Below are 25706 nucleotides of genomic sequence, written 5' to 3' on the forward strand. Positions count from 1 at the left end.
CAGGCTGACACTTTAAGAGTCTTCTGAGCAGCTGCCATATTTCCTCATAGCGTTAGTTTACACTGGCATTTTGTTAGGAGAGGCTCAATTGAATTTCTCATTGTGAGTCTTCCTCTAAAAAGGGCCTTGTGTAAATGCAAGTACAGAAAAAGGGGTTTAGAAGGTCCAGAATGGCCTTTAAAAGCAGTCGTAGTGGAGCCGGTTATTAAATTATCGTCCATTTGGTGTTACAAGAACCACATTTGCCAAGGATGCACCATGGGATGATCCCACCTTTCAGAAAAGCACATTAGCCATGAAAATATCCAATATTTTAAGTTTAAAGAGTGCATTTTGCTCATGAACCATATTGTTAAGACTAGGGTAAATAGACATTGAATATTTTTGTAATAATTGAGTGTATGGCGGCCCTCTTTACAAATGGCCACCACTTTGGATTTTTCTCATAGCTAACACGTTTTAAAAAAAAATAAGGAATCTTGTGGAATGCATGCCAAAATTGGGTCTTGTATCACAAGAATTATCAACCTAATCAGCTCCACTATCTGTAAAAGGGCAACATTAGGATTCCAATGCAGCATTTATGTAACAGCAAATTCTCCCAAAGCAGTAAGTAGTAACAACTCTTCCTTATTAAGGAAGAAATATGCATACATTTGCCACAGAAGCAAAATAATCTGTTTTTTTGATGGTCCCTGGCACACTTGTGTTCTCTTTTTGTCATTACTGACAGCACTTTCTTTTAAAAGACAAAGCTTTATCAAGTAGTCAAATTTGTATTTTTTCCTGCCATTATTTAAAATCCTTTATCTGTTTGTTCTTCTGTTGGAAAACAAGGAATGCACCAACGTTTGTATAAAGGTTTTCTGTTGAGACTAATTGAGTACATTAATCATAAACTAGACAGCTTAGTTTCTTTTTATTTTCCATCTCATGCAAAAATGTGCTTTCTCTTTATCCAAACAAACATTTTGATTTGTATAGATGTTAATATACTGAAGTCACCAGTAATATTTGAAGTAAAATATGATAAAAATGATAGAAGATCCAGAATTTAACAAAAAACATTTGAAAAAATCACAGTTTATGTACAGAAGAAACTGTTGTCTTTGTCAAACCTTTCCATCATGAAAACTTTTGAATGTTGTTTACGGCCTACTCCAAGTGTCTCTTGATCTATTTTCAGAGCCTGAAAAAAATTGGTCTTTTAATCATGATTATGCCAGTTTTAGCTCGAATCAAAAAAGCTGTGTCGTTTCTTTAGAACTGTTTCTGCAGGGCGACAGTAGTTCATTCAAAATCTGGGCGGGACTGCTGGCGCGGAGTAAGCCTGGCCACCTTTCCCATCATCCATCTGTTTACAAGCTCTAACGCTGCCTTACAATACAAGAAAAAATGGTAAGTAATATAAGAGCTATCCAGCAGTACATTTTTGAGTCAGATGCCAGCTCGGATGAGGAAAACAGACGTACACGGATCTATTTGATTCTGCAAGTTGATCCATCAGAATGGAGCGGAGCAGTGAGCTTGTGGCTTGCCGTAGTAGCTTCTGTGTCACAACTACAAGTATTTTTCAACTGCATTTTTTGTCTGTTCCTGATTCACCATAGTTTGAATAACGATATACTCAAAAATTCAATTTTATGCCTAAGTTTATTTATATGTGTCCTTCATCATGAGAAAAATATCACAAGCCTATGTTAAACACCATTTTCATTAGGGTGGGCCTATAATGAGGAAGTAGTACAGATGAAGCATCTTTTCCCATTTTTTTCACCTAAAATGGGGTTTAGGGCACTTGTTTTTGGAATTGTTTGTGTGGGTTTCATTGTCTTTATTATTGAAATAAACAACAATTAATGTTGTCCACAGCTTTTCATGTATCACAAGAGGCCAAACAAAAATCAGACTTGCTTTTTTTCTTTGATTAATTTAGTCCAGGCTAGTTTGTGTCAAGAATAAATAAATGCTTTCTGTAGACCTCAGATTTTCTTTTCTTTTAGTGAGTCATGTGTATATTTTATCCCAAGGCTAAGAGCCACACACTTGAAACCTTTACTAATGCCACAGAGTTCTGCCGCTTCACCAGGAACACTTTGGATTCATGCATGCAGCCTTTCTGGCTGTGTGTGCTCAGACAGAGCATGTTGGAAAAGGTCAGGACGGTGATATAATGAAAGCTTAAATGAAGCACACACCTCTGCATTAACTCTCCTGCGTGATGTGCCGCCACAGCCAGTATCCATGGCAACGGCACTTTGCAGCCTGTGTGCTGGAGTGTGCGCGCGTGTCCGACTCGTCATTGTGTTCCCCGAAGACAGATTAATTCCCTGCCAGATTCATTCGCTGTCAGCTCATTGAAACAAAAAGTTTCTTTTTTAATTAGTTGGGTGCAGTGTCTCGCTTCATCTGTCTGTCTGTGTAGGGTCTCGCTCTCGCTTTCACCGCCCTCCTCCTGTACCACCTTCACTCTTCCTCCTGTTTAGTAGTGTAATTAAAGACAGCCAGTGCACATAATAGAGCGGTAATAGTGTGTAACTGCAAAAATCAATACAGAGTGCAGATTTAGGGGCTCACAATTCTCTAGTATACAGATTTAGAGGGAAGTGCATAGATGTCTCCGAATGCAGATGTCAACCAGGGACCTAATTCATTTCTCCCCATTAATGCTAGCACTGTTCATACTGTTAGTGTTTGGCTAGCATGACTACAAAGCCAGTCAAAAATCTGGAATTTATGAGTTAGTATGTACAGGTTTTAAACGGAACTTTCGACCGTCTGCATAATTAGATACCTTCATCAGCTTTCGAGACATTTGTCCTGAAGGAATTTCTTCAGCATCTCCAATTATCAGTAAGGAAGACAGCAAAACCCAATCTCCACTGCTGTAACTATAAATATAAAGGTTCAGCCTGCAGTAAAACTCAGACAAAAACTGCTTTCACAGGCAAATACAGTGGGATGCTGATAACAGTTTGTTTGGAGGGAACTATTAGAAAGAGCCAGAATCCAGGTTTTATTAAGGTGCTGCACAAATGGCAGGACATATCAAGCCAAGCTAAATTCATTTTGTTTGTAATTTTACAGTGCTTGAACAAACAGCTTTTGTCTGGTTTACTGTATCCCTTCTAATGACCACATTTACATTGTAATCTACGGTGGCCCTGCACTGCAACACATCAACAAATCACTGAACGCAAAAGCATTTCATAAAAAAGCAAAACAATTAATAATTCTTTTTTTGAAATGTATACATTAAAGCAAAACTCCAGAAACCAGAAACCGTTTTAAAAAATGAAAATAAATAAAAATAAAATGTTTCAGAAAACAAAAGTAGTTTTCAAAAAATTTAAGTGAAATGTTAAAAAAAAGGACTGACAAAAACCCATTTCAGATTTTAAGTAATACCTTGATTAGAAAAAATAAATAGACTTCTTTGCAATAATGCATAAAATACATACAAAAGTCACAATAGATTCATGGAATATAATGATTGCCAAAAACCTCAAATGGAATTTGATTTGTTGCTCAAAAGCAAAGAATTGAATTTATAATCCCAACTCTCATTGTGTTTTTTTCTATATATATTTCCTATTTTTACATAGATGTCAAAATCCAGTTCTTATCAGATCAAGTGCAGATTATTTATCAAGTAACAAAACATTCTTACATCATTTTAGTAAACATTATTTTGAATTATATTCCATGTAACAGACATGTAATACGTGTATTTTCATCAGAAAGCATTATTACATTAATCCAGTATTCATCATATCTGATCAGGTAAAAGAAATCGATTGCTTATTGATTATCCACAGAAAACAGTTATGGTGTAAATGATATAAGACAATAAGGATGTTAGGAAATTAATTACCCAAATTTACATTTCTGTCAGAAAGTAAAAATGAATTTCAAAAAAGTTCTAAAAAATAAAGTGTGCTAAAATAAACTTTGAACTCCCATTCATCATATTTAAACTTCTCTTCTAAGTTCAGAAAATATGGTACCTAATCAAATCAAAAGTGTAGCACTTTTTGCCAAGGGATACCATAAGGCTTTGTGTTTGATCTGAAATGTTTTAGGATAATATCTTTCATTTAGGTGCAAAATTTACAAAATAGATCATTTTTTTTAATTTTTTTTGGCTTTGCACTTCAGGGCAATTCTCTTCTGTTCAAAATTATATTTATTGTTGATAAGAAAATTACAAATCAGCACAGTTTGGATGGTTGAACAGTGATTTGGCCATTTATAAATATTTGGGGTCAAAGATCAACTGCATTCCTGTCCCATTGTAACTAACAGGGTCAACCTGGACCCAAAGGAGACACCATGAACAAAACTCACATTACTCTTTGCATCTTAAATTCCTTAGGACTGTTGCCTTGCCCCCAGGCTGTTTTGTCAGGTAAAGAAGGGTCTTAGTAGGTAGTGGACAAGCTCAAACCAAACACCCTCACTAGAACAATACTGCCCCCTCCAGGGAAAGCTGACCCCACCTAGCTTGGGAGTGGGCTGCCTGAGGGAAGTAGGACACCAGCTGAAATTATGCAATTGTGTTTGTGGTTTTCTGTGTTGGTCCTCTTAAGTTTTACAAGCTGCCATGTGGAGGAGGAAAAATGTGGATGTGTGAATGTCTCTTATCTGATCCTTGGTCTTTGACCTTTTCTTTGACATAAGCTCTTCAAAGGCTAACACCGATTTTCCCAAACCTTTTATCCCCTCATACCCAACCATGCCCATCTTGTGAGCCCTCTTTTTCCAGGGGTCCTTTACTCTTTTTACCCATATGTTTCTCCGTTTGGCCAGATGTTATTTCCAGTCTGCATCTTTAAACTTCTCTGCATTTTTGTCTCACCTCTCCATTTTTTGCCTGTCATTTTCCCCCTCAGAGCGACCAAAAGACTGCTGATTTGTCCCATCTTCATCAAATGCTTCTTGTGTGCTTCATTTTATGCCAAAATAGTATTCCTTTTCTTTGAAATCCCGTTCCAGATCTCTTTTATGGAATTGCCCTTACCTGCTTTTCCAGCTGCTGTTTCCCAGAACCTGTTGCCCTCCTCTTCCAAAGTCCACTTCCCATGAAATCAAGTGATCCTCTAAATGTTTCCTCTTCATCTAACAAATTGCTGTCCTTCTGCCCCAGCTGTGCCATGCATATTAAATTAGGCATAAGATGGACATTTCAAAGGGCACACACAATAGGGGAGAAAAGTCAAAAGAGACAGTTATAGCAGAGAGAAAAAGAGGGTGGGGTGGATTATACAGACAAAGGTTATGTGACGGTTATGAAAAGCCCCCAGGTGTCCCTGCTTTGAAATCCTTCACCTCACCATATGCTCAAGTTCTAACGAATTTGTAATCTATTTAATACTTGCTAGTCAGGGTTTGCAGAGTTCACACAGCCAGTTTGACGAAGAACAAAAGGCTACTTGAGTTTCAAAAATGGCAATGCGTGCCTCTAGTTTGTGTACAGGTTTACTAAATGTGAGCATTAAGATGAGCACATTTTCAAGGTTATCTGCTGAACTGCATGTTTTCAACAAAATGACCTATAATTTCAATGTGTAAAACTTTTATGTGACTTTTTACTCAAAAAAACCTTAAAGCCGTTTCTATAGAAGCAGCCTGCCCCTCGGCCACTTTTCATTCCGGAGAGCGTTGCTGCAGAGCTCCAGTGACCTGCTCTCATCAGACATTCAGCAGACTTGTTCCTGCTTGTGTGTGTGTCACTGATGTACAGGAAATAGGGAAGATGCATTCCACTGAATCCACTTTAGATTTTCTCAGCAGACAGGATCCTTCATATGAAGCTTTCTTGAGATCAAAAGTCAGGAGGGTAAAGATCACAGTGGAGAATACATTATAGGTGTCTGATGAAAAACATGTTGCTGCCTCACATTAATTTGAAGAAAACAGCTTCTGTAATATAAAAACAAAAGACAATGATCTCTGCTTTTCCTCTTAAAGATTACTCATCTCTCTTGGTTACACTTTTGTTTGTTGGGTTACCTGTTTGTCCAAAGCCTTTAGCCATTAATTACTCGGATTTGCTGGGCACTCGCATCTTGGAAGCTTGTCAAACTTTTTTCACCACAGAATGACTGAGACTGCGGTGCCCTTCAAGCAGCAGCAGTTTCTTTTTTTGTATCCACAGAACTGTCATCTCACAGATTTGTTCAGTGGGTGGATAAATCATCTTTGAATCCTTGAATAAAAGATACTTGTTGTTCAGGAATATTGCAAACGTTCATTTTACTCCACAGTCTGGAGCACACAGAGTACATTTATTTTAAATCATTCTGAGTCTGAAATAACATTTTTTATCTGTTCTATAAAGAAGTTGAAAGACTGACTTCATTTAAAAAGTGCTTTTTTTCTGTGTTGTAGGTGTCAGTACTTCTCTTTTTATTCCGTTACACCTTTTTATTTGAATTACTTTCCTGATAAGTGTATTTGGGAATCAAAAGGCAGATAAAAGACAAAGATTTTGCATCATGAAAATTATGTAAAAGAGAGGATTTTAGGTCCCACTCCAACCATCTTTTGATCTATTACAAAAGCATTCCCAGTGTTCTTGTATTTATGATTTTGCCGATTCTAGCCAACATGAAAAAAAAAAATCCTGTGTTGTTTTCTAGGACGTAGTTTCTGGAGAGCGGCAGGATTTCATTAGAAGTTTGTCTCTGAGTTGTGGGCGGGACTTTTGGCTTGGAGTAAGCCTCCTTTTATTTCCCATCATCTCTTTGTTTACATCCTCTCCCTTTAGGTTCCAACCCCTAACAACCCCAACGTCACATTTTACCTAGCAGTGAAACAAAAATGGTGAGCAATTAAGGAGCTAAATAACCATTAGGTCACAAGTGTCAGCTTGGAGGAGGCAAACGAAGACATACAGTACATGTATCTGTTTGTCTGCAATGGATGCACCGGAATGGAGCAGAGCAGGGAGCTTTTGGCCCACTATTTGCAGCACCTACGTCACTGCTACAAGCTTTTTCCAACATGAATTCCAACAGGATTCATAACAATTTGAATAAAGAAATACTCAGTATTTTATTTTAAGATTAATCTTCTTTATACATGTCCTAGATCATAAGAAAAATGTTACATGAACATGTTAAAAACACATTCATTGGATTGGGTCTTTATCTCTAACAGAGTTACACTTCCTGCATTTAAAATTTGCTCTTGCTGCTGTTCTCAAAGGTTCTGTCTAATCCCGCATGAGAACAGCAGGACGTTTGAAAGTCGAACATGATTTCATGCAGCTCAATTCAGGAACTCTTTGTGTTTTCAGCCACATTGAAGGATTTTGCATCCTTCCCAGCTGTAACATAGTCCCACAGGGAAAGACACCTCTTCTGCTTCTGCATCGAATTTTTTCAAAACAGTTGACTCACTGAAAATATGGGAGGCTAGATGGACTTTCCCACTGTAGAAAACTGTTTTTGTAGCTTTATTATTGACAACACCTCTGCATCTGTAGGTGTCTGTTTTTGCTTTGATGCTTTACTGCCACTCAGACCATTGTCGTTCATAATTTTGATATCCTTTGTTAGTTTGGGGGGTAATTGGAGACACCCGTGATTAATTCTTGTGGCGCAAATCTTTTCACACACGTTCCAGTTTGTGCTATGGTCTGGAAATTGTGCAAAATTTAATTCACCTTGACAAACATTGCATGAATGTTTTTATGCTCGTGCTTTTATCTTTGCTTTGTCACAGTGTGGGGTGTGTAGCCAATTATCATCTCAGCTTTGTGAAGGTGCATGTATGCATATGTCTGTTCGCGCCCCTGAAGGGTTCAGCACAGAGCAGACCTTTTGTAGTTGGCACCAGTGGGCACCAGCCTCCGTGGTTTATGGATTTGGAGCTTGCAGCAAGACAAAGGCTTCCTGTTCCTGGTGAGAAACCCCCAAAATCATGCCAGCACAGAGTACATAATAAGCATCCAAACTGACACCCGTCTCATGCTGTCTGTCCGTCAATAATTGCATTAACACAACACCAAAGGAGGCACAAAAACAAATCAAAAAGCAGCGAGGAGAACCCTCCCTGTGAGACTGATTTCACACAACAGCAGCAGAGGACGTGTTCTGATTCTGAAACTTTCATATTAAAATGCTCTAAAGTCGAAATAATCAAAGTTGGACTCACATTTCAAACGAAGTTGGTATTACCAGCTATAATTTCCCCCTCAATGCTTTTAGAAAGAATTCTGAGCTTCAACTTCAAATGTACATAATTAAAGTTCGGTGTGAAAAATTAACATGAAGCTTTACAACCAGCAGCTAATGTAATGTTAGAATCTCATAACCTGAGGAAGCCAATGAAGCAAAAAAAAAAGACATATGAAGATTTTACAAAAGCATTAAATGTGTATTTCATCAAATTAAAAGTGGGAGCCTCTTGAACTGATGCCATGAATGCTGAACGTCTGGGCTCCTCCAAAGAGATATTAATAGGCAATTATTTTCTCTCATACCACTGTTTTATACATCGTCAATGGGCTTGGCAGTTACACTGTGGTTACAAAGCTTATGTAGCTTTTAGAAAAAAGAAAGTGACAGTTCAGTATTTTTCCCTTAAATGGCTACAATCACTAACCAGTGAGATTCCTAATGGATGTCATCCACACACAACCACACATATCAGCATGAATCATACACTTGTTCAGCCATTTTTTGTGCACTCTTGCTTATGCTCTAATTTCACCCCGATAACTAATTTCAACCTAAGCTGCTCATTTTTTATCTTCTTGACATGCAGGTTTGCCTACGCATTTTAATTTCAAGTTCACTTTTCTGACTTAGAAAAAGATCACCGACAGGTCGATAGTGCACCTTTTGATAAAACTTTCCTCATGAAAAACAGATCTCATGATGCTGCAACTTTGAGAGAAAATCCGTTTGAACATTTGTGGTTTTATTTCATGTTGGATCCAATTTTACAGCTTTGCATACACACTTTGAGGTGGAGAAATGCACGCACTCTGACCTTTGGCCTGATGGAGAAACTAGTCCTGATTGATGTTTTCCCCTTTGAACTCCTCAGCATGTCTTTAGGGTCACCTGTGGGCCAGTAAGTACCTCGGATAGACAAACTGATGTACCACCCCTTTTCCTGTAGCTTGAGACTTGACATTTTTAGAGAAAGATTTGCTTCCAGAAGTTCTTGAGTGGTGGGCTGCTTCTGCTTTCCTCAAAAAATTATTAAGAATCCTCTCTTAAAGTTTTTAGGTACTCTGTGACTCTTGTTACTATTGCACAATTTACCATATTTATGAAGTGCACTGAAATACTTTAATTTTATCCAAAAAAACAAGTTTGCAGTGTACAATCTGGTGTTACTCATATATGAATTATTTTTGATTGTGCTTACTGATCTTGAAGCGATTTTGAGTTCAAAAATAAACCATTCAGCCCCTTACAATCTGGTGTAAACCAAAGACACGTAAAACGTTGAGAAACCAGGTTTATGTTTTTAAGAGCCCTATATAAAAGCATCAGTAATCACGTAAGCAAACAGTTGTAATTGAGAAAATAATGAATATATGTGGCAATTTATGTTTAAAAAAGTCACAAATAAGTTGCTCCTGGGTATTATTCGCACCCCTGGACAAACTACAAAAACAAAACGTGACTTATACTAAATATAGTAATGATAAACCATATTTAGAACAGCGTTTCCTTAAAGTCCATTTTGGAAATGGAAATATTAAAGAAGCCAAATTAAAGGTTGTTTTTATGTCCAGGCAATATAAAAAGTAAAATATACAAAACATAATTCATGGTTTACATTCACTTATTTGCTCTTCATAAATTTAGTGTCAAAGAGTTCATCTGACACAAAATTGAAGCAACAAGAAAAAGAAAAAAGAAACAACCACAGAAGTGGCGTCTATCCAACAAAAATGATGCGAAACATGAAACTCACCAGCATGTGAAACTACAAAATTAGGATACCTGATTAAAAAAAGACATTTGTGGAAAATTAAAAGAAAAACCTGATAAACACCAAACACTTTACAGTGAGCTTGCACAGGAAGTCTGGACCATGTTTCACTCATTCAAATGTATGTTTCTGACCGACCCAATAGATGCTCCTGTCCTCAAAACTAGGTCCCAATTAGAAAGATAAGAAAATAATTAGGTGGGGCTTTAAATATGGAGGTAGCGAGTAATTGTGTGGTATTATCTCCATGTGGATGCTTTAGTGTTTCCTTTGCACGAGGAGATAAGGGGGGGGAGCACCTTTCCCTATGACTCAGAAAATTCGACCAGCGCTGATAATGACTGAAGCTCAGACACATGTTGGTCATTTCACTCACCTAGTTAACATGCAAAGAGAGACAAAGACAGAAAAAAAGTGTGAAAGTAGAATGAAAAAAGAAAGTCAATGATCACAATTTTACTTTTTTCATTGGATTACTTACTAGTCAAACGGTGAATGAACACAGCTTTTTATCATTTCTTATATTACGGTCAAGTACCACATTCTCTGAAATTAAGTTAACCAGAATAAGGAAATAGTATTTCTGGAGGGAGTTGTGAAGAAGTACATTACCAACCACAGTGTTTCCAATGAGAAAGATGCTTGAGTTCAATATGCTGCAGGAGAAGTGGGAGGAGATGACTCAAGTGTTTCTCTCCACACTTTAAAACTTGCTGCAGGGATCAGAGGTGTAGGGACTTGTTAAAAAAAAAAAAAAGATACACATATTGTCTAATCACCTCACAAACGTTTCAGTCTGTCCTTATTTTTATCAAGTTCTTTAACCTCAGGAAAAAGTTAACGTTACTGAGTTTCTCTTGTAAATTGTTTCCCAAAATTGGCAACATAACAGACAAATTTAAAACTTCTAAAATTGCAATTGGCCAACATGTAAAACATACTTTTTCCATAGTCAAATTAAAAATAATGACCTGATTTCCTTAACTACCTTCTGCATTTCTTCATAGATAAGTAAGTGAAGTTTCGCTTAAGTCTCTATAAAATCTGCCTTATCCACAACTATCTCCACCATTATTTTCCACACGTTGCAGCATATTTTGTGTAAATCTGCTCAGGAACCAGGTCCACCACAGGAGTGTGGGCTGATTTAGAGCAAGTCAGCACTGACAGCTGGCTAAACCCCATTAAACTGGCCATTGCATTCCTGGAGCTGGCCATTAAAGACAACCCAATGCCCCTAAACAGGCGGAAAACACACCCACACACCCAATCGCTTCTAAAACATGGCAGATTTATCTTCATGTTCTGAGATGGTGTTGCTTCAATGAGCTGCTTTGTCCATTCTATACTAAAATTCAGTTTTAAGTGACAAGCAGATGAAAGTTCGGGTAACTTGTCAAATATCAAATATTTTGTCCCTATTGTTCGTTGCCTTCCCTGCTCACTTCCAGGATCCTCCTCCCTGCTGGGCTTTCCCTACATTAAACCTACATCCTGACTGGGACGATTACCAATCCTGTCATTTTTACTTCTCAACATATTTTTTATTATTTTACGTGAAAACCTATCTGCCTCTTCTACACAGCAGGAACCCTACAAAAGTGCAGATGCATTTCAAACAGGGCCATCGTTGTTCCACATGTCTTTATGTCTTTTGAGTCTCTCTCTTATAACAGGTCGCTGCAGTTTCACCCCCACCCACTTTTCTAAAACTTTCTCAAAGCCTGCCAGGGAAAGCCCTTAATCCATTCAACTACCTCCTTCCTCCAACACAAAGATTCAAACAGCCCAGACACATGCATTAATGTTTTTAAATTTATCATCTCCATAAGCAGATCCTGCACCTGATTTTGGCCTAACCTGGACTTCTTTTATACGATATTCTCTCCTTTGTTGACCCTTGGAAGGTCACCTGGATCGATTGGGGGGAAAAAATGCCCTCAGTGGTGAGTAAAACTTTATTTTCCATTACTTTTACTGCACTTTCATGTTTTACACAGTGGTTATGACTTACAGACTGCCCAGATACTCTTCCTCCCAGAGACTTTGGACTAAGGCCAACGCCTTTTTATAGCAAACTATCACCGCCACAAAATTTCCTCTCTGTTTTTAGTGCTTTCTCTTAACTGCTTTCCAGTTCCTGCATGTGCACACATTATTCTTTTGATGTGTTTGTCTTGCCTGGGTATCCCTGCAAATTGCAGCCTTTCAATTTTAACAGAATCTCAAATAGAGGATGTGGTTTTAGGAGGGAAAGTCAGTCATGAGCATTAAGAGCTGATCAGATTATGAAAATCATGCACAGTTGATATTTTCTTTCCATGCATAAAGGCTTGCCCATGCAAAGCATAAGTAATATCCAGATATTTTTGTGACTTTTAGGCTGAAACAAAGCAACTGTGTTAGTAACTGTTGCACCAAAACATCTGGACATTGTAGTTCAGGGATGGGCACATGTGTCTGTGTGTGCATGCCTCTTCACTGTCACCGGTTTCCAACCTGCAGGGATAATCCATCCTGTGAAGTGGTGAGGTGGAAAATGCCATTATGCAGAAATAGCTGACACGCAGTTCGACTTGCAGGCGCATGAAGTGAGAGCGTGCAAATGTGGATGTGTGATAGAAACGGAGATAGGGAAAAATGAAGGCGCATAAGGACCTTAGATGATGAACTTTCTGTTAATCTTTTGAAAACAGTGATGAGTTCAAGACCTTAAGGAGGAAAAAGACTTTTTTCTCTCCCCGGGAGGCAGGACAGAACCGAAAACAACCAAACAGAGGGATGTAGTTTTTTAACACATATTTCTGGTGTGGGATCATGTAGGCATGCCTGGGTACTTGATCTTGCAGGAATGCCTTGATGAGCTCTGACAATACCTGTCATTAGCCTGAATATATCGACTTTCTTGGTCCAGTGTGGAAAAAATAGCTCTCATGAGCACATTTTCTGATAGTCACAACAGGAATTGCATAAAAACTTTAATGAGTCTATAGTCTTTCCCCCAAATGTTTATGGTGTTGCCAAAGTTTATGCTACCATATCCAAAATTAGAGACTCATAGAAAGTTTGCTTTGCAAAATACGTAAAGTTGCAGACTCATCATCTTAATTTAACTTAACAGAGAACCAAGCATTGCTTAAGAGATCAAAAGCCTTTTTTTCTCATTTTAGTCACACAGTTTGAAAATTTTTTAAACATTGCCTTCAGAATCTCTCAAAACCCTATATAAACACACAAGAAATTTGCTGCACCTTCAATGCAGCACATAAAGTGTCCATTGTGCAGACGTTCATTCATTTCAACACACTCTTCAGTCTGTCTTTCATGCATTTTAGCTATAGGAGGATGCATGCAGAGACACATCTTCTATCTGCACAGGTATGTGCGAGGAAGACTGCAGCTTTTTGGCTGCTACATTGGAGTTCAAGCCCTGCCAGTTTTTACTTCCATCTGTGGTGGCTGTAAACTATTCAGCCCTTAGCTATACTGGCTTCCTCAGACCAGATGGTCGAATCAGACAAGATTCTTCTGGAATCTGGGCTGATTTAAATTCATCTTAACTGTTTGATGTTGTTATAATGCAACCTGTTGCCTAAAATATTCAATCAAGAGATAACATTAAAGAATGGCTCGATAGAGAACATTCTAAAGCATCAAACCATTATGTCATTGTGAGAACAATAGGTAATGAATAGTCTAAAAATAATTTCTCCAGATTCCTGAGTTGATTTGTTACTGAAATTATTAAGCAAATCAAGAATAAATGCCAAAATAACTACCGGTATTCTTTTTTGACAAAAGAACAGATGACATGTGTAATTTTAGAAATGCTTTGACTTAATGTGGATTTAAATTTGGCTTTGTGTCAGATTGTTAGCATGTTTTAAACTGCAGTGTTTGGAGATAATCAATTTCTTATTTATACTTTGGTGAAATAAAAGGAGGAATGTAGGTCACCCCCTATTTTGCCTTCTTTTGTTCTCTTTAAGAAAACGTTCCTTTATTTTGAAAAGCACAAAGGTACTATCATCATTCAACAGAAAAAACAAAGCATAAACTTCTTTGAAGGAGCCAGATCCAGTCTTATTTGTAGTTAGGCCCAGTAATAATATCAAAGCTCTATTATATTATTAAATAGATCATTTGTGCTTCCATATTTTATTAATATGAGATTTTATCAGTTAATTCATGACTCCTCCCTTTCTGTCTGTGCTCACCTGCAGCCTCAGGTGTAGTACTTTGTTTTTTAGAAACAGTGAGAAGAAGTCAAAGAGGAAGTCAACGAGTATTTTTGCCGATGCGACCCTCCGCCCACAAATACTATTGTGGCTGTAACATTCTTGTTAAATTGGTACTTCTTTAATATTAGGATTACATGGAGGCTCATGTGTTTTCAGAAAATGGTTTCTCCTTCTGTCAAATGTAGAATGGCATCCTTATGAATGAAGCTTTATTTGTCTTATGCAATATCAACACTGGTCAACAATGCAATGAAGTGAACAACCCTGGGAGTATTTCGGGCAGGCAACTCTAGCAATGCGTTTAACTGGTTATTCCTACCTGCGGGCGGTTCAGTCTAATCAACTCACCTGTTCAGCGTCCTACTTAGGTCCAGGTGCGATCAAATCCTCCTCTTCCATTTCCGCGAGCTCTGCGTTCGTCACCCCACCCTCCTCCCTGGCTTCCACCTGTGAGCTCCGTTAGGAGTAGTTTAATACCCAAAGTTTTCTATGGAGATCTTTGTTTCATGTATCTGAAAGGAGCCTTATGCCAAACTAAAAGAAATATGGAATAAATCTTCTTTACTGCATGAGTTGTCTGACTGAAATGCTTCTGATGGGAGAAGCCATTCCACTCGCCAAAAATGGTCAGGAGGTACTCATCCATGCAATAGTGGCACCTTGTAGAAAAAAAAATTAAAATCTGAAGAAAAAAAAAAGAATGGAATACAGGTAACATATGCTGATTAAATTATTAAGTACAAAAAATCTAAAAATGTATTTTGAATACAGGTAATGGGTACCAGGTGAAGGTAAAATTAGGGGATTATCACACATATAAGCGTTGCACATGTCCTGCCTTGATCACTGAAGGAGCTATTTGGAGTTCAGTAGTCTGATAGTTTGGGGTGATAGCTTTCTCTGAGTCTTTCTGCAGGCTCCTTTAACGTCTTCCAGGGAGTAGTATTCAGAAAACTCCTTAACCTGAATTACCACAAAATTATGTTTTCTTCTTTTGGACACACTTATAGTATAAAAAAATCTCACACCATGTTCAATAATGTGGAAACAAACAACAAATGAAAGGACAAGAATATTAAAAATGTAATTTTTGCCTTTTTTTTTTAAATTTATCTCTCATTAGTTTTACTTGTTTTTTTTTGGTTCTGTTCATCGTAATAAAGTCTTGTGTACTTCTCTTGTTTTGTATAAAAATGAACAAATACGTATTTTCAAAGTAACATTTAAAAGATTAAAGTCAGATAATCCTTTTTTCCACTGTTAACTAGGATTTTCCAATAGCTTTAAAGATCTCATGTTTAATCAATCCTATTCAGTACTTTCTGTTTCTTTTGACTTTAAAGAATTCAAATAAAGAAATAACTGAATAATCACTTGGGCACCTTTTTTGCTAGTAATTAAACATTTTGCTGGAAAAGCTTCACAAAGAGCATTAGAATAAATTGGGTCCTTTGTCACAATTAATTACATCTATCTTTAAGTTCATAACACACAAAGATTTATAGAAAAGTTGCATTTAAAAAAGGTTTGCTTTTATGACAAGGCGAGCCTGATGTGCAGCCTAACATTCTCCACTGTAAGTAATCAATAGATGTGCTGTCAAGATTCGGCTGCAAGCTTCCAATTTTGCCGAATCATTCAAAAGTTATAAGGCTTGTTATTGTCAGAGCTGAAAGAGAATCTCAACCTCCAAAATTGTGACTTCTACATAAGAGTGCTTTACTAATTAAAAACGGCTGAGAGCTTTTTATCTTTGAGGGTCTTTAATTACTTTTTTCCTCTTTGCTCATCTTGTGTACTTTCAGATATGAGTGAACAAACGTTGGAATTGATGATTGTGGAGTGGAAATTAGGAGAAGGATTTGTGAAGAGACGAACCTAGGAGGAGGAGGAGGAGCGAGTGACTGAAGGAGAAAAGAGGAGAGGAAGAGCATGGGCCGCTTTTCAGTGTGGATCTTTCTGCTGCACCTGTCTTTGTCTCATCATAGTGTTGCAGCACAAGCTGAAGGTATGCCATGACTTCCACCCACAATCTGATCTCCTTACTCCTTTTCCCTTTTACCATTTCAAGTTGTTCAATAATTATTTCTTCTAATTGATTAGTAATGTACAATTTCCTCAGATGTTGAGTTTCAAAAGACAACACAGATGTCTGATTTACAAAATCAAGATCCTCATCCAAACTAAAAGGTTGCTGCTCAGTGAGCAGAGAGTGTGAGAAAGCCGGTTCAATAAATCTCTTGCATCAGTGCACAAAGCAGACACTAACCCTGCTATGGTTTCTCTCTGGAGGATGTCTGGTCAGGTCGTTTAAACATCTGCTGGCCTCATGTGAGGTTCAGAAGGCTGTCAAATACAAGCTAAGATACAGAACCTTATAATAAGGTTGCTATTGGATGCCACCCAAAGGTCAGCTAGCCAATAAAAAGTTTAGGTTCCTCTATTGTGGAATGTTATTGGCAGAAAATAATTGGTAAAGTTGTTGGGATAAATGACCAAACCACTATAAATAGATCCCTACAGAAACTCCTCTCCCGTTCAGTTATTAATTGTTCTTCCCCTTACTCTTTAAGTCCCACCGATCATCTTTTGATCTATTTTCAAAGCATTTCCAGTGGTATTTTAATCAGGATTATGCCTTTTTTTTGCCAAATTCAAAAACCTGTGTTGTTTTCTAGATAAAGTTTCTGCAGGGTGGCAGGAGTTAATCAGAAATTTCCCATCATCCGTTTCTTTACATGCTCTACTGCTAGCTTGCAGCCACTCAAACTCTCAACTGAACAATATGGGTGCAACAAAAATGGCGAGCAATATTTGAGCTATCCAGTTGAACAGTTTTGAGCCAGATGCCAGCTCGGACGAGGAAAACAAATCAATTGTAGACAAATCTAGTCGTCCGCAAGTGAGCATATCAGAATGGAGAGATGCAGGGATCTTGTAGCCTGTGGTTTGTAGCACCTGCAAGCTTTTTTCGTCTGGTCCTATTCACAATGATTTAAATAAAGAATTGTTCACAAAAACAAATGTATGCATAATTTTCTTTATATAGGTCCTCCTTTATAAGAAAAGTGCCACAAGAACACATTGAAAACACCCAAAACATTGGAGTGGGTATTTCAGTCACACTGGAGATAGGATTAAAACACAGTTCAAGCTTTCATTACAGTTTTTTTTTGCGTTAATAGAGATTTTTATAACTGTGCAAAAGGTTCCAGACAACCAGAGAAACCACAGAACTCAGTTGGCTACAGTTGCCATCTTTATTTCCTTCTGTGGCAGGCTGTATCTTAAATAATATGAAAAAAAACAAAGACAGGAAAATTCTTCATTATGTGGTGTATTTAAAGGAAGCCTCTCTTATTTAGTCCAAAACATAACACCTTCCTCTTCAATAACTGAGTAAAACACTCATTCAGGAGTTTGTTTTCTGGGGTAGATAAACGATCCTTCACAGTAATTTTCCCCAGATTGTTTCTGTTTTCTGAATGTGCTGTAATCTCTCCTCCTCTTACTTTTACTGCACTGATTATACTCAAATGAGCTCCTGTATCCACATACTTCCAAACACTGCATTTCTAATCTGTTTCAATTATATCTTCCAATAAACTCACAGTCCTCAATAATAAAATGAAGAAACCCTTTAGACCTTCTTCTCCTTGCTCTTGCCCCTCCTCTGCTTCACTTTTTCAACCCAGAGAAATTTGGGTTGAAAGCTTCTTACGTATGTAAATGGCATTCTAGGTAAATAAACCAGTTCTGTTATACAGTGATGGCTTCAATTGGTATAATTATTAATTTCAGCTAAAAACAAAAATTTTAAAAACATCCAATTCAAACCCCTAAGATCAAAATCCCTAAAGAGAAATTAAGTGTCATATTTGATACACGCATTTCTGAGAACACTATCTCTATAGGAGGATTAAAACCCATTGTATCTAACTTGGTCCATGTTTTTTGCATTGTAGTTCATCATCAATACATAAGGGGCAGTAGAAGGTAGGGGGTGGGCGATACTGGGATTTTGGCTATCGAATTTTAAATAGTTACAGGGCTAGTATTGCAGATACCAATATGTTTTTTCTTGAAATGTTGTATTATAGAATAGTTTCAGAAATACACAATTTTTTGATAATTAAATGCATAATAAAACACAGGACATGTTAATTAACTAACTACAATATACAGCTTAATGTATATAAAAAGTGAATTTTATTTCATTTTTTTAAAGTAGATCCTTTACAGGTCTAAAAATACAGCATGTAAGAGTGTTAGTAGGATGTGTGTAGGCCTTTTCCCAAATTTCTTTGATTTCATTGACACAAGGCTGTTAAATACATTAGAAGCATATTACTGCTGTTTAGTCCTTTGGTTCCTTTTGTAATGATCTAAGTGTACTTGTAGTGGACTGTTCACATTAAAGTGTGCCTCTTCTACAACTCTTTTAAAGGTAAGACTCCAGATCTTTGTGGTGCTGATTGCAGAAGCGTGTCCCTAAAGGGTGTTGCTCTGTTGGCAGAATTTCCAGCAGAATTTGCTGAAGCCACTGAACTACATCTAATGCACAAATCAATGGTGTTCCAACAAGAGGTGTTAAAACCTTTGAGATATCAGCACAGATAACCTTCAAGAAAACGATTCCAAATCTCCCAGCATGGGTAGCGTCCTCATCCTTTTCACGGAAACAAACTTTTGGATAATTGATCTTGTTTTGCACCCCGATTTGTGTGACAGATACAAGCCTCTGGCTGCCTCCCTCCTGAGGGTCTCCATTGAGTTTTATGAGCTTTTTGCAGAAGTCAAAGGGGTTTAAAAGGCATCACACTGCATAAATTGTTTATGCAAGTGAGGCTACTTAAAAAGGATGCTGCATCTTGTAAGGCCAGATCGCCAATACATTCACTGCTGTATACAGTACATAATACAAGACATTTTATGTAGGCAAGGTTGATAGCTCAACACGACACAATCCTCCAAAAGGTGATTTCGAGTAATATTTTACTGCTTTGGTAAGATATATGGGAGTGTGAAGGAGAACATAATGTTAGGTCGCCATGGGCTGGGGACATATGTCACCCACAGTGGATCCTGGGATTTCAGCCAAGGCAGGAAGGCAAGGTAATAGAGGAGAGCAAGCTCCGTAATGAAATAGAGCACCAAATCACTTATCACTTACAGAACAATCAGTGGAACCTATCTTTAATTCAATGGCTTAATCAATGCTGTCGTCACTTTGCTTTATTGCATATGTAATGCCTGAGTATTGACTCAGAAAGGGGTCTGCAGACACAGCAGATTGTGTGTTCACGTGTGCGTTTCCAGCACAGCTGCACTATTGTGAGTGTCTTCCTTCTCTGAGGCGTGTTAAACGTTTGCTCAGGCAAACTCCGCTGACACTGATTTTGGGTGTGTTTACCTTATTATTCGAAGCGTCTCTTAACGCTGTTCTGAAGTTTTATTGCCAGAGTGCTCAGAATATTGATGGTCTCTTTGGCTTACTTTTGTCTCATTAAAAATTCATGGTGGTTTGTGTGGCGGCTTTGGCTGCCTGACAGGATGAAGTGAAAGGAGAACTCTACATTTAGTGGGGTGGAACAAGACTGCCATCTGGTGGTTGAAGCAGTTGTCAAACACATGAAAGTGGTTGCTATGTCTTATGCAATTGTTAAATACAAGGAACAGTTGCTTTAAAGTGAGCTTCTATTTTTTCTTTTAATTACTCAGTCATGCATTCCTCATTCCTCTATGCAAACATAAATTAAAGTTATCTGTTCTTGTCAGCTTGTAGGACTGTGGTGCAGGCAGACATAGCGTTTCTACTGGATGAGTCATGGAGTGTGGGCCAGACCAGCTTTTCCAAAGCCAAGGACTTCATCTTGGCCGTAATGTCCGCCTTTCAAGACAACAATATAGGGACTGATGGTGTGCGCTTTGGAGTCACTGTCTTTGGAGATATTCCAAGGTATCAAAGCACATTTATGAATACACAACACTATTAGACTGTTTTTCTAGGATTTTCACTCCTTGTTATTGCTGTCCAGGATGCAGGTTGCTTTGACAGATTACAGTTCACTTCAGGACGTGATGCGAGCTGTTAGGGACCTCCCCTACCAGGGCGGATCCAGGAGGACTGGCAAGGCCCTCAAGTTTCTCATCGACTCCGTGTTCAGCCCTGCCATCAGTCGAGATTTTGCCCCAAAGGTACATTTCCTCAGCCTGTTATGTGTGGTCGTGTGTCAACTTCCTGGAATGTTTGGTGCATCTGCCAAACATAATAATTATCATAGAGGTTACTTCTCATTCAAAGTTATGACAGAAGTTTGACAATCTGACAAAACTTAGTAGAAATGGCTGAATTGATAAAGTTACAGACATCTGCTATTTTTTTGTTAAAAAAAAGTGTTTGTTGGTGTTCTAAATGATCTATTGCAAGCATAGTTACACCCCTGTTATGCAGAATAAACCCTTTACTTTCTGTGCCTGGAATTAAAATCAACTGTGGTTTTTCAGATAAAAACAGATTTGACTTTATTTGATTTTTTTCCTATTTTTTCAAAGAGAAAAAAAAGCCATTTCTTTTCCAGCACAGACGCTATAGTCTGATGGACAAGAATAGATGATCAATGGAAAAACTGAATTGTGAGACTCAAAAACGTATCACATCAATATCCGTCTTTTTCTTGTCTTGTAAATCCAATGTAATTGATTGGTCAACCAACAAAGAGATCTTGTGCCATCAAAAGGATTTCCTTTCTTACTTGCGTCCAATAATGTTTTATCAAGAGCTTTTATCTTACAGTGCTCTGGCTATATAAGTCACTTGATCAGCATTACAGTCATCGGTTGAAATGTGTGACTCATCTTGCAGGAGGACACTTGATGTGCAACTGAAAGAAAGCAAAGATTCAGACTGATGTGTTGGATTGTACAAGAGAAGCACGTGCAAAAAGAAAACGTATACGTATAAATGAAGAAATTATTAGACTTGCGATCAAGACAGCCTGACTGGATTACCTTTTTCCTTTTTTTTTTAAAATAGTTATGCAGAACATGTCAAAGTCCATGCAGGTTTCTTTCATGTTTGCTTTATGTTGCTGAAGCATGATTGACAGTGAAGACAAAGGCACTAATTAAGCACAACACAGTTCTGTGCATTTAATGCATAAAAGAGAGTTGTTTGAATCAGATGCACAAATCGCTATCCATGTTGTACACTGAATACTTGTAAATACTTGAAGAATTAAAAAAAAATTAATCCATTAATAAATTGTAATAAGGTAAAAATGTCCTTTTTTTTGCTTCAGATTGCAATTCTGATCACAAATGGGCGCTCAGAGGACCCAGTTGACTCTGCATCCAGAGCAGTTGCAGACAATGGGATCACGTTGTTTGCAGTTGGTGAGTTTGAGTTCTTCCAACAGTTGTTTAAATTTGACCCAAACTTGTCCCTCCTGTCTGCAGTGTTTGTTGTCAGAACTTTGTGTCCGTGTCCTATATATTGGAATTCATGGATTTGCTTTTAGTACTTTTTGGCAGAATGCATTTCAAGAAGCATATTTTTGTGCACTAAATAGGTGATTAATCCAAATTGGGTCACATTGAGTCAAATTTCTTTTTCTTACTCCTTTCCTACAACTTTGATTTCACACAATGTCAGTATTTTTCTTTTCAACACAATCACAGGGCAGACAAGGTAATATCTTCTTCTCTCAGACAATACTTGCTGATAATTGAGGCTACACAATTAAAAGTTTCTTTGCTGCATCTTTGACACAAAACATTTTTTATACTCAGTTTTATTTCTCCAGGAATAAGATTTTTTCTGTTTTTATTGGACTTCTCATTTTTTCTTTCTCAGTTTCAGGTTTTTATAACTTTTGCTCTGTCAGTTTGCTGTTAGTTAACATCTCCTGCTATTAAATTGGCTATGTATCTGTTTTTTTTTTATTGCTTTTGTGTTCTTTGTCATTTGTTTGGGCTGTCTGGAGCATTTGATTTTGTAAAGCCCTCCATCAGATCATTGAGTGAACTATAACTCCCCCTGGTGGTCATTATCGTTATTTTTATTATTAGTTTTTTTTTTTTTTACCAAAATGTATTTGTTTTTCAAAAACATAAATAAAGCCTTGTAGCTTATTCTTTCGATTTATTTTTTGAAGAAAGTCCTATACTTTTGTCAATATCAATATCAGGTTTGTCACTTCTCTTGTCTCCTTCTTCGTGCAGGAGTTAGAGAAGCTGACGAAGCAGAGTTAAAAGGAATAGTGTCTGAGCCTCACGAGGAGCATCTTCTATTAAGTGCCGATTTCTCTGTCCTGGAAACTGTCCTTCCAAAGCTGTCCCGCAGACTTTGTTTCACAGCTTCTGAACCACCTCGACCTGTAAAAACTGCTCAGCCAAGTGAGTCTTTTTTTCACATAGTTAATCATGAAAAGCAACATTTTGCTTAAAAATGTCACAATTACCCTGAAGGCAGTCTTCTATTTCATATTATAAGCCAACACTTCAAAGGAGTGGTAAAATGTAACAGCTTCGTTTAATGTCAGCAGATCTGCATTTTCCCAAACTGCACAGTTCATCTTTTTATGTGTCAACTTACATAACATCTGTACATCTGTGCTTCCATTCCATTGTAGGTGAGGAACGCGTGGTAGGTCCCAGAGACCTGCAGGTCAGTGAGCTGGCATACAACTCCCTTAGGCTTACCTGGAGCCCGGCCACAGGGGATGTGACCGGATATCGCCTCATGGTCTCCCCTCTCAATCCCCGGGGACTCCGTGAACATCTACAGCAGAGACGGGTAACTTTCACATCAGTTAGAAAAGAGCAAAAACATAAAAGGTTAACATTTTCTTACACCTGCTGTAAAATTCTCATAATTCTTTGACACATATGCATGAGTCATGCTTTTATTACTGTTTCAATGCACGTCATCTTGACCTGGCAGACAGATAGATAGATAATTTGAAGAAGACATTTCTGATCTGATTTATGCAGATCTAGCTCCAGGTCAGGTACAATGTGAGTCATTCCTTCTGCAGATTGAGCTTTTTTTTTTACCCAATGCTCTAAAGTAATATAATGTTGATGGAATTACCAAAAATGGTTGCTTTAAAAATGCATGCAACCAAATGAGGTCCAGAGTAATATGGATCAAAGAAAGGAAGAAACAGTAAAAATTAAGAATTAAACATCTGCTCTGATGTGAAATGATTTACATGAACTATTTTTTTAGATTACAGACTTCACTGTTTGTGTTTCATTCTATCTACCCCCCCCACACACACACACACTGACACTCACACTCCTTTCTGCTTCTGTCTGGTCTCACATTTGTAACAGATGGACCTGAAGGCAGATGTGACCACAGCCATGGTGACAGGGCTGAGTACACAGACAGACTATTCCCTCACTCTCTATGCCGTCTACCCAAACCTGATCGGGGATCCTGTCACAATCACAGTGAAGACTAGTGAGTTTTACATTTTAGAGAATGCTCATGCAGATGTACTGTAGTCCTAATCACTAAGCAACATGTTTTGTGTCCCCTAGACCCGTTACCCAAAGTGTCAAACTTCCGTGTCATCGAGGAGGGTCTGTTCTCTCTTCGCCTCGGCTGGACTCCTCCTCTGGGGAAGCCCAGCGGCTTCAAACTCTTCATCCCAAGAAGTATGCATCTAAGATAATCAAAAACCTTTTAGATTTAATGTCAGTACAGATTCTTTAAGAATTTCTTTGTAAATGAGTGTTTTTGCCTTCATTTGGATCTCTACAGCCAACCGGCCTGGATTAACATATGAGCAGCTGCTTCCAGGAGATGCCTTTTCTCATGTGGTTGATGGCCTGGAGGAGGACAAGAAGTACACCATCAGTATTTATGCCATTTATTCTGAAGGACCAAGTGAACCCGTCTCATTAGTGGGAAAGACATGTATGTTTTTTTTCTGGATATTTATGTTGAATTTGCTTGAGTTGAAAACCGACTTTATGCTCCTCATAGTTTAGGTTCTGTTTAAACTTCTAAAAAGGGGACACGTCTATAATCTTTTAGTTGTTAGTCTTGGAAAAAAATCCATATTATGATGTTGTTTCACACAAATAAACATGCAGTACCACAACATGTCCACAGCAGGGAGTTATTGTTCTAGAAAAGATGTGTCAATTGAAACCTATTGTATAATAATAAATCCTGGAAAAGATCTCATTTGTACTTGTTTACTTTTCTTCTTTTGCTTCTCTAAAACTGTAAAATTGTCTGTTAATTTTTATTTTATTTTTTTCATTTGGGGTGTTACTGACAGTAAAACTAGTGCCAGTTCAGCAGTTCCTGGTCCAGAACGCCACCACAGACACAGTCCAAGCAAGGTGGGCATCAGTCAAGGGAGCTTCGGGATACAGACTGACATGGGCATCCTCAGGTAATGAGACTATTAGTCTTGTTCAGTGATTACGGTAGTACAAACATTTTTTTGTTTAAAAAACAAAACAAACATTTGGCACCTTTCTTTTTGTTACTGTCTATGTCCTGCAGATGGTCACATAGAGAACATCAACCTCGGAGACAACTTTAACTTCTACATGATCCAGGGCCTCCACTCAGGCTCTGACTACACCGTCACCATCAATCCCATCTTTGGGGATATAGAGGGCCCCGTTACCACTGCCAAAGTCAAGACGTGTAAATGTCGTATCATATTCTGATTATCCCGTTTAATGGCTGTTATCTCCTCTCATCATCCCTGGAGATTTGATAAGAGTCTCTCAAATATCTTGAAAGGATAGATATTTTTTGTAGATTTATCTTGGTTACATCTATAATCCATCTAATGAGCAGATATACCCTTCTCTCTTGTCTTTGTTTCAGTGGAAAGCAGTGCTGTTCAGACTCTGAAAGTGTCTGCTGTGAGCACGAGTACGGCGGTGGTTTCTTGGAACAGCGTCCCAGGGGCTACTGGATACAGACTGGCATGGGGACCCACCCCAGGTGATTTACTTTCTTCTCCTAAGCCTTCTCTTCTTAAAGTGAACCTACAGTAGTGGCAGGATCCACTACTCCTACACTCATTATGTATTTATTATGGTTTATGATGTGCACTTCAACCTGCCAGTATGCAGTGAGATGTATATGTAGAGGAAAGAAGTGAGAGTTCATAGTCCCATTGGAAAATGGTTTTAATAAAATAACTTTTTTGTTTAGAGTTTGTTGGTCGAGATCGTCCCAGACAGTTGGCCCTGAACAGCAGCACCACAGAGTACAAGCTGAAGAATGTAGCTCATGATACAGAGTACGTCCTGACTCTGTATGTGCTGTTCGGGTCTGCGGCTGGACCTGGCATCTCTGCTACCTTCAGGACTTGTGAGTGTTGCGGTTTGGTATTTCACAAAAATACTTTAAAAAAAACCTGAAGAGTAAAGAAAGATTGTGCTTATTTTTTTTTTTACTGACAGATCTTTGAAGTTGTTGTTTTAAAAACACATTTTTGTGTTACAAAAATATATATCTTTTTGTAT

The 25706-nt window shown here is 37.9% G+C and overlaps 1 protein-coding gene across 4 annotated transcripts in view; it reads left to right on the forward strand.

Annotated features, from left to right (window-relative positions):
• Positions 1–11700: 11700 nt before the first annotated feature.
• The window catches only part of col7a1l (collagen type VII alpha 1-like), a 58968-nt gene continuing 44962 nt past the window's right edge, over positions 11701–25706 (forward strand). For 3 of the 4 annotated variants that reach the window (XM_023952395.2, XM_023952396.2, XM_023952397.2), the window contains exons 1-14: positions 11701–11903; positions 16004–16206; positions 19977–20157; positions 20237–20396; positions 21500–21593; positions 22422–22595; positions 22832–22995; positions 23538–23667; positions 23748–23864; positions 23971–24126; positions 24497–24613; positions 24727–24873; positions 25060–25179; positions 25393–25551. In XM_023952395.2, the coding sequence (XP_023808163.1) occupies positions 16131–16206; positions 19977–20157; positions 20237–20396; positions 21500–21593; positions 22422–22595; positions 22832–22995; positions 23538–23667; positions 23748–23864; positions 23971–24126; positions 24497–24613; positions 24727–24873; positions 25060–25179; positions 25393–25551 (1795 nt within the window). In that variant the 5' untranslated portion in view covers positions 11701–11903; positions 16004–16130. Of the gene's footprint in view, positions 11904–16003; positions 16207–19976; positions 20158–20236; positions 20397–21499; positions 21594–22421; positions 22596–22831; positions 22996–23537; positions 23668–23747; positions 23865–23970; positions 24127–24496; positions 24614–24726; positions 24874–25059; positions 25180–25392; positions 25552–25706 lie in introns of those variants that run through there. The other variant, XM_078942276.1, reaches the window with a different exon arrangement.

The sequence above is a fragment of the Oryzias latipes genome, chromosome 23, assembly GCF_053564925.1.
Source record: "Oryzias latipes strain Hd-rR chromosome 23, Olatipes_Hd-rR_3.1".
Taxonomy (NCBI): Eukaryota; Metazoa; Chordata; class Actinopteri; order Beloniformes; family Adrianichthyidae; genus Oryzias; species Oryzias latipes.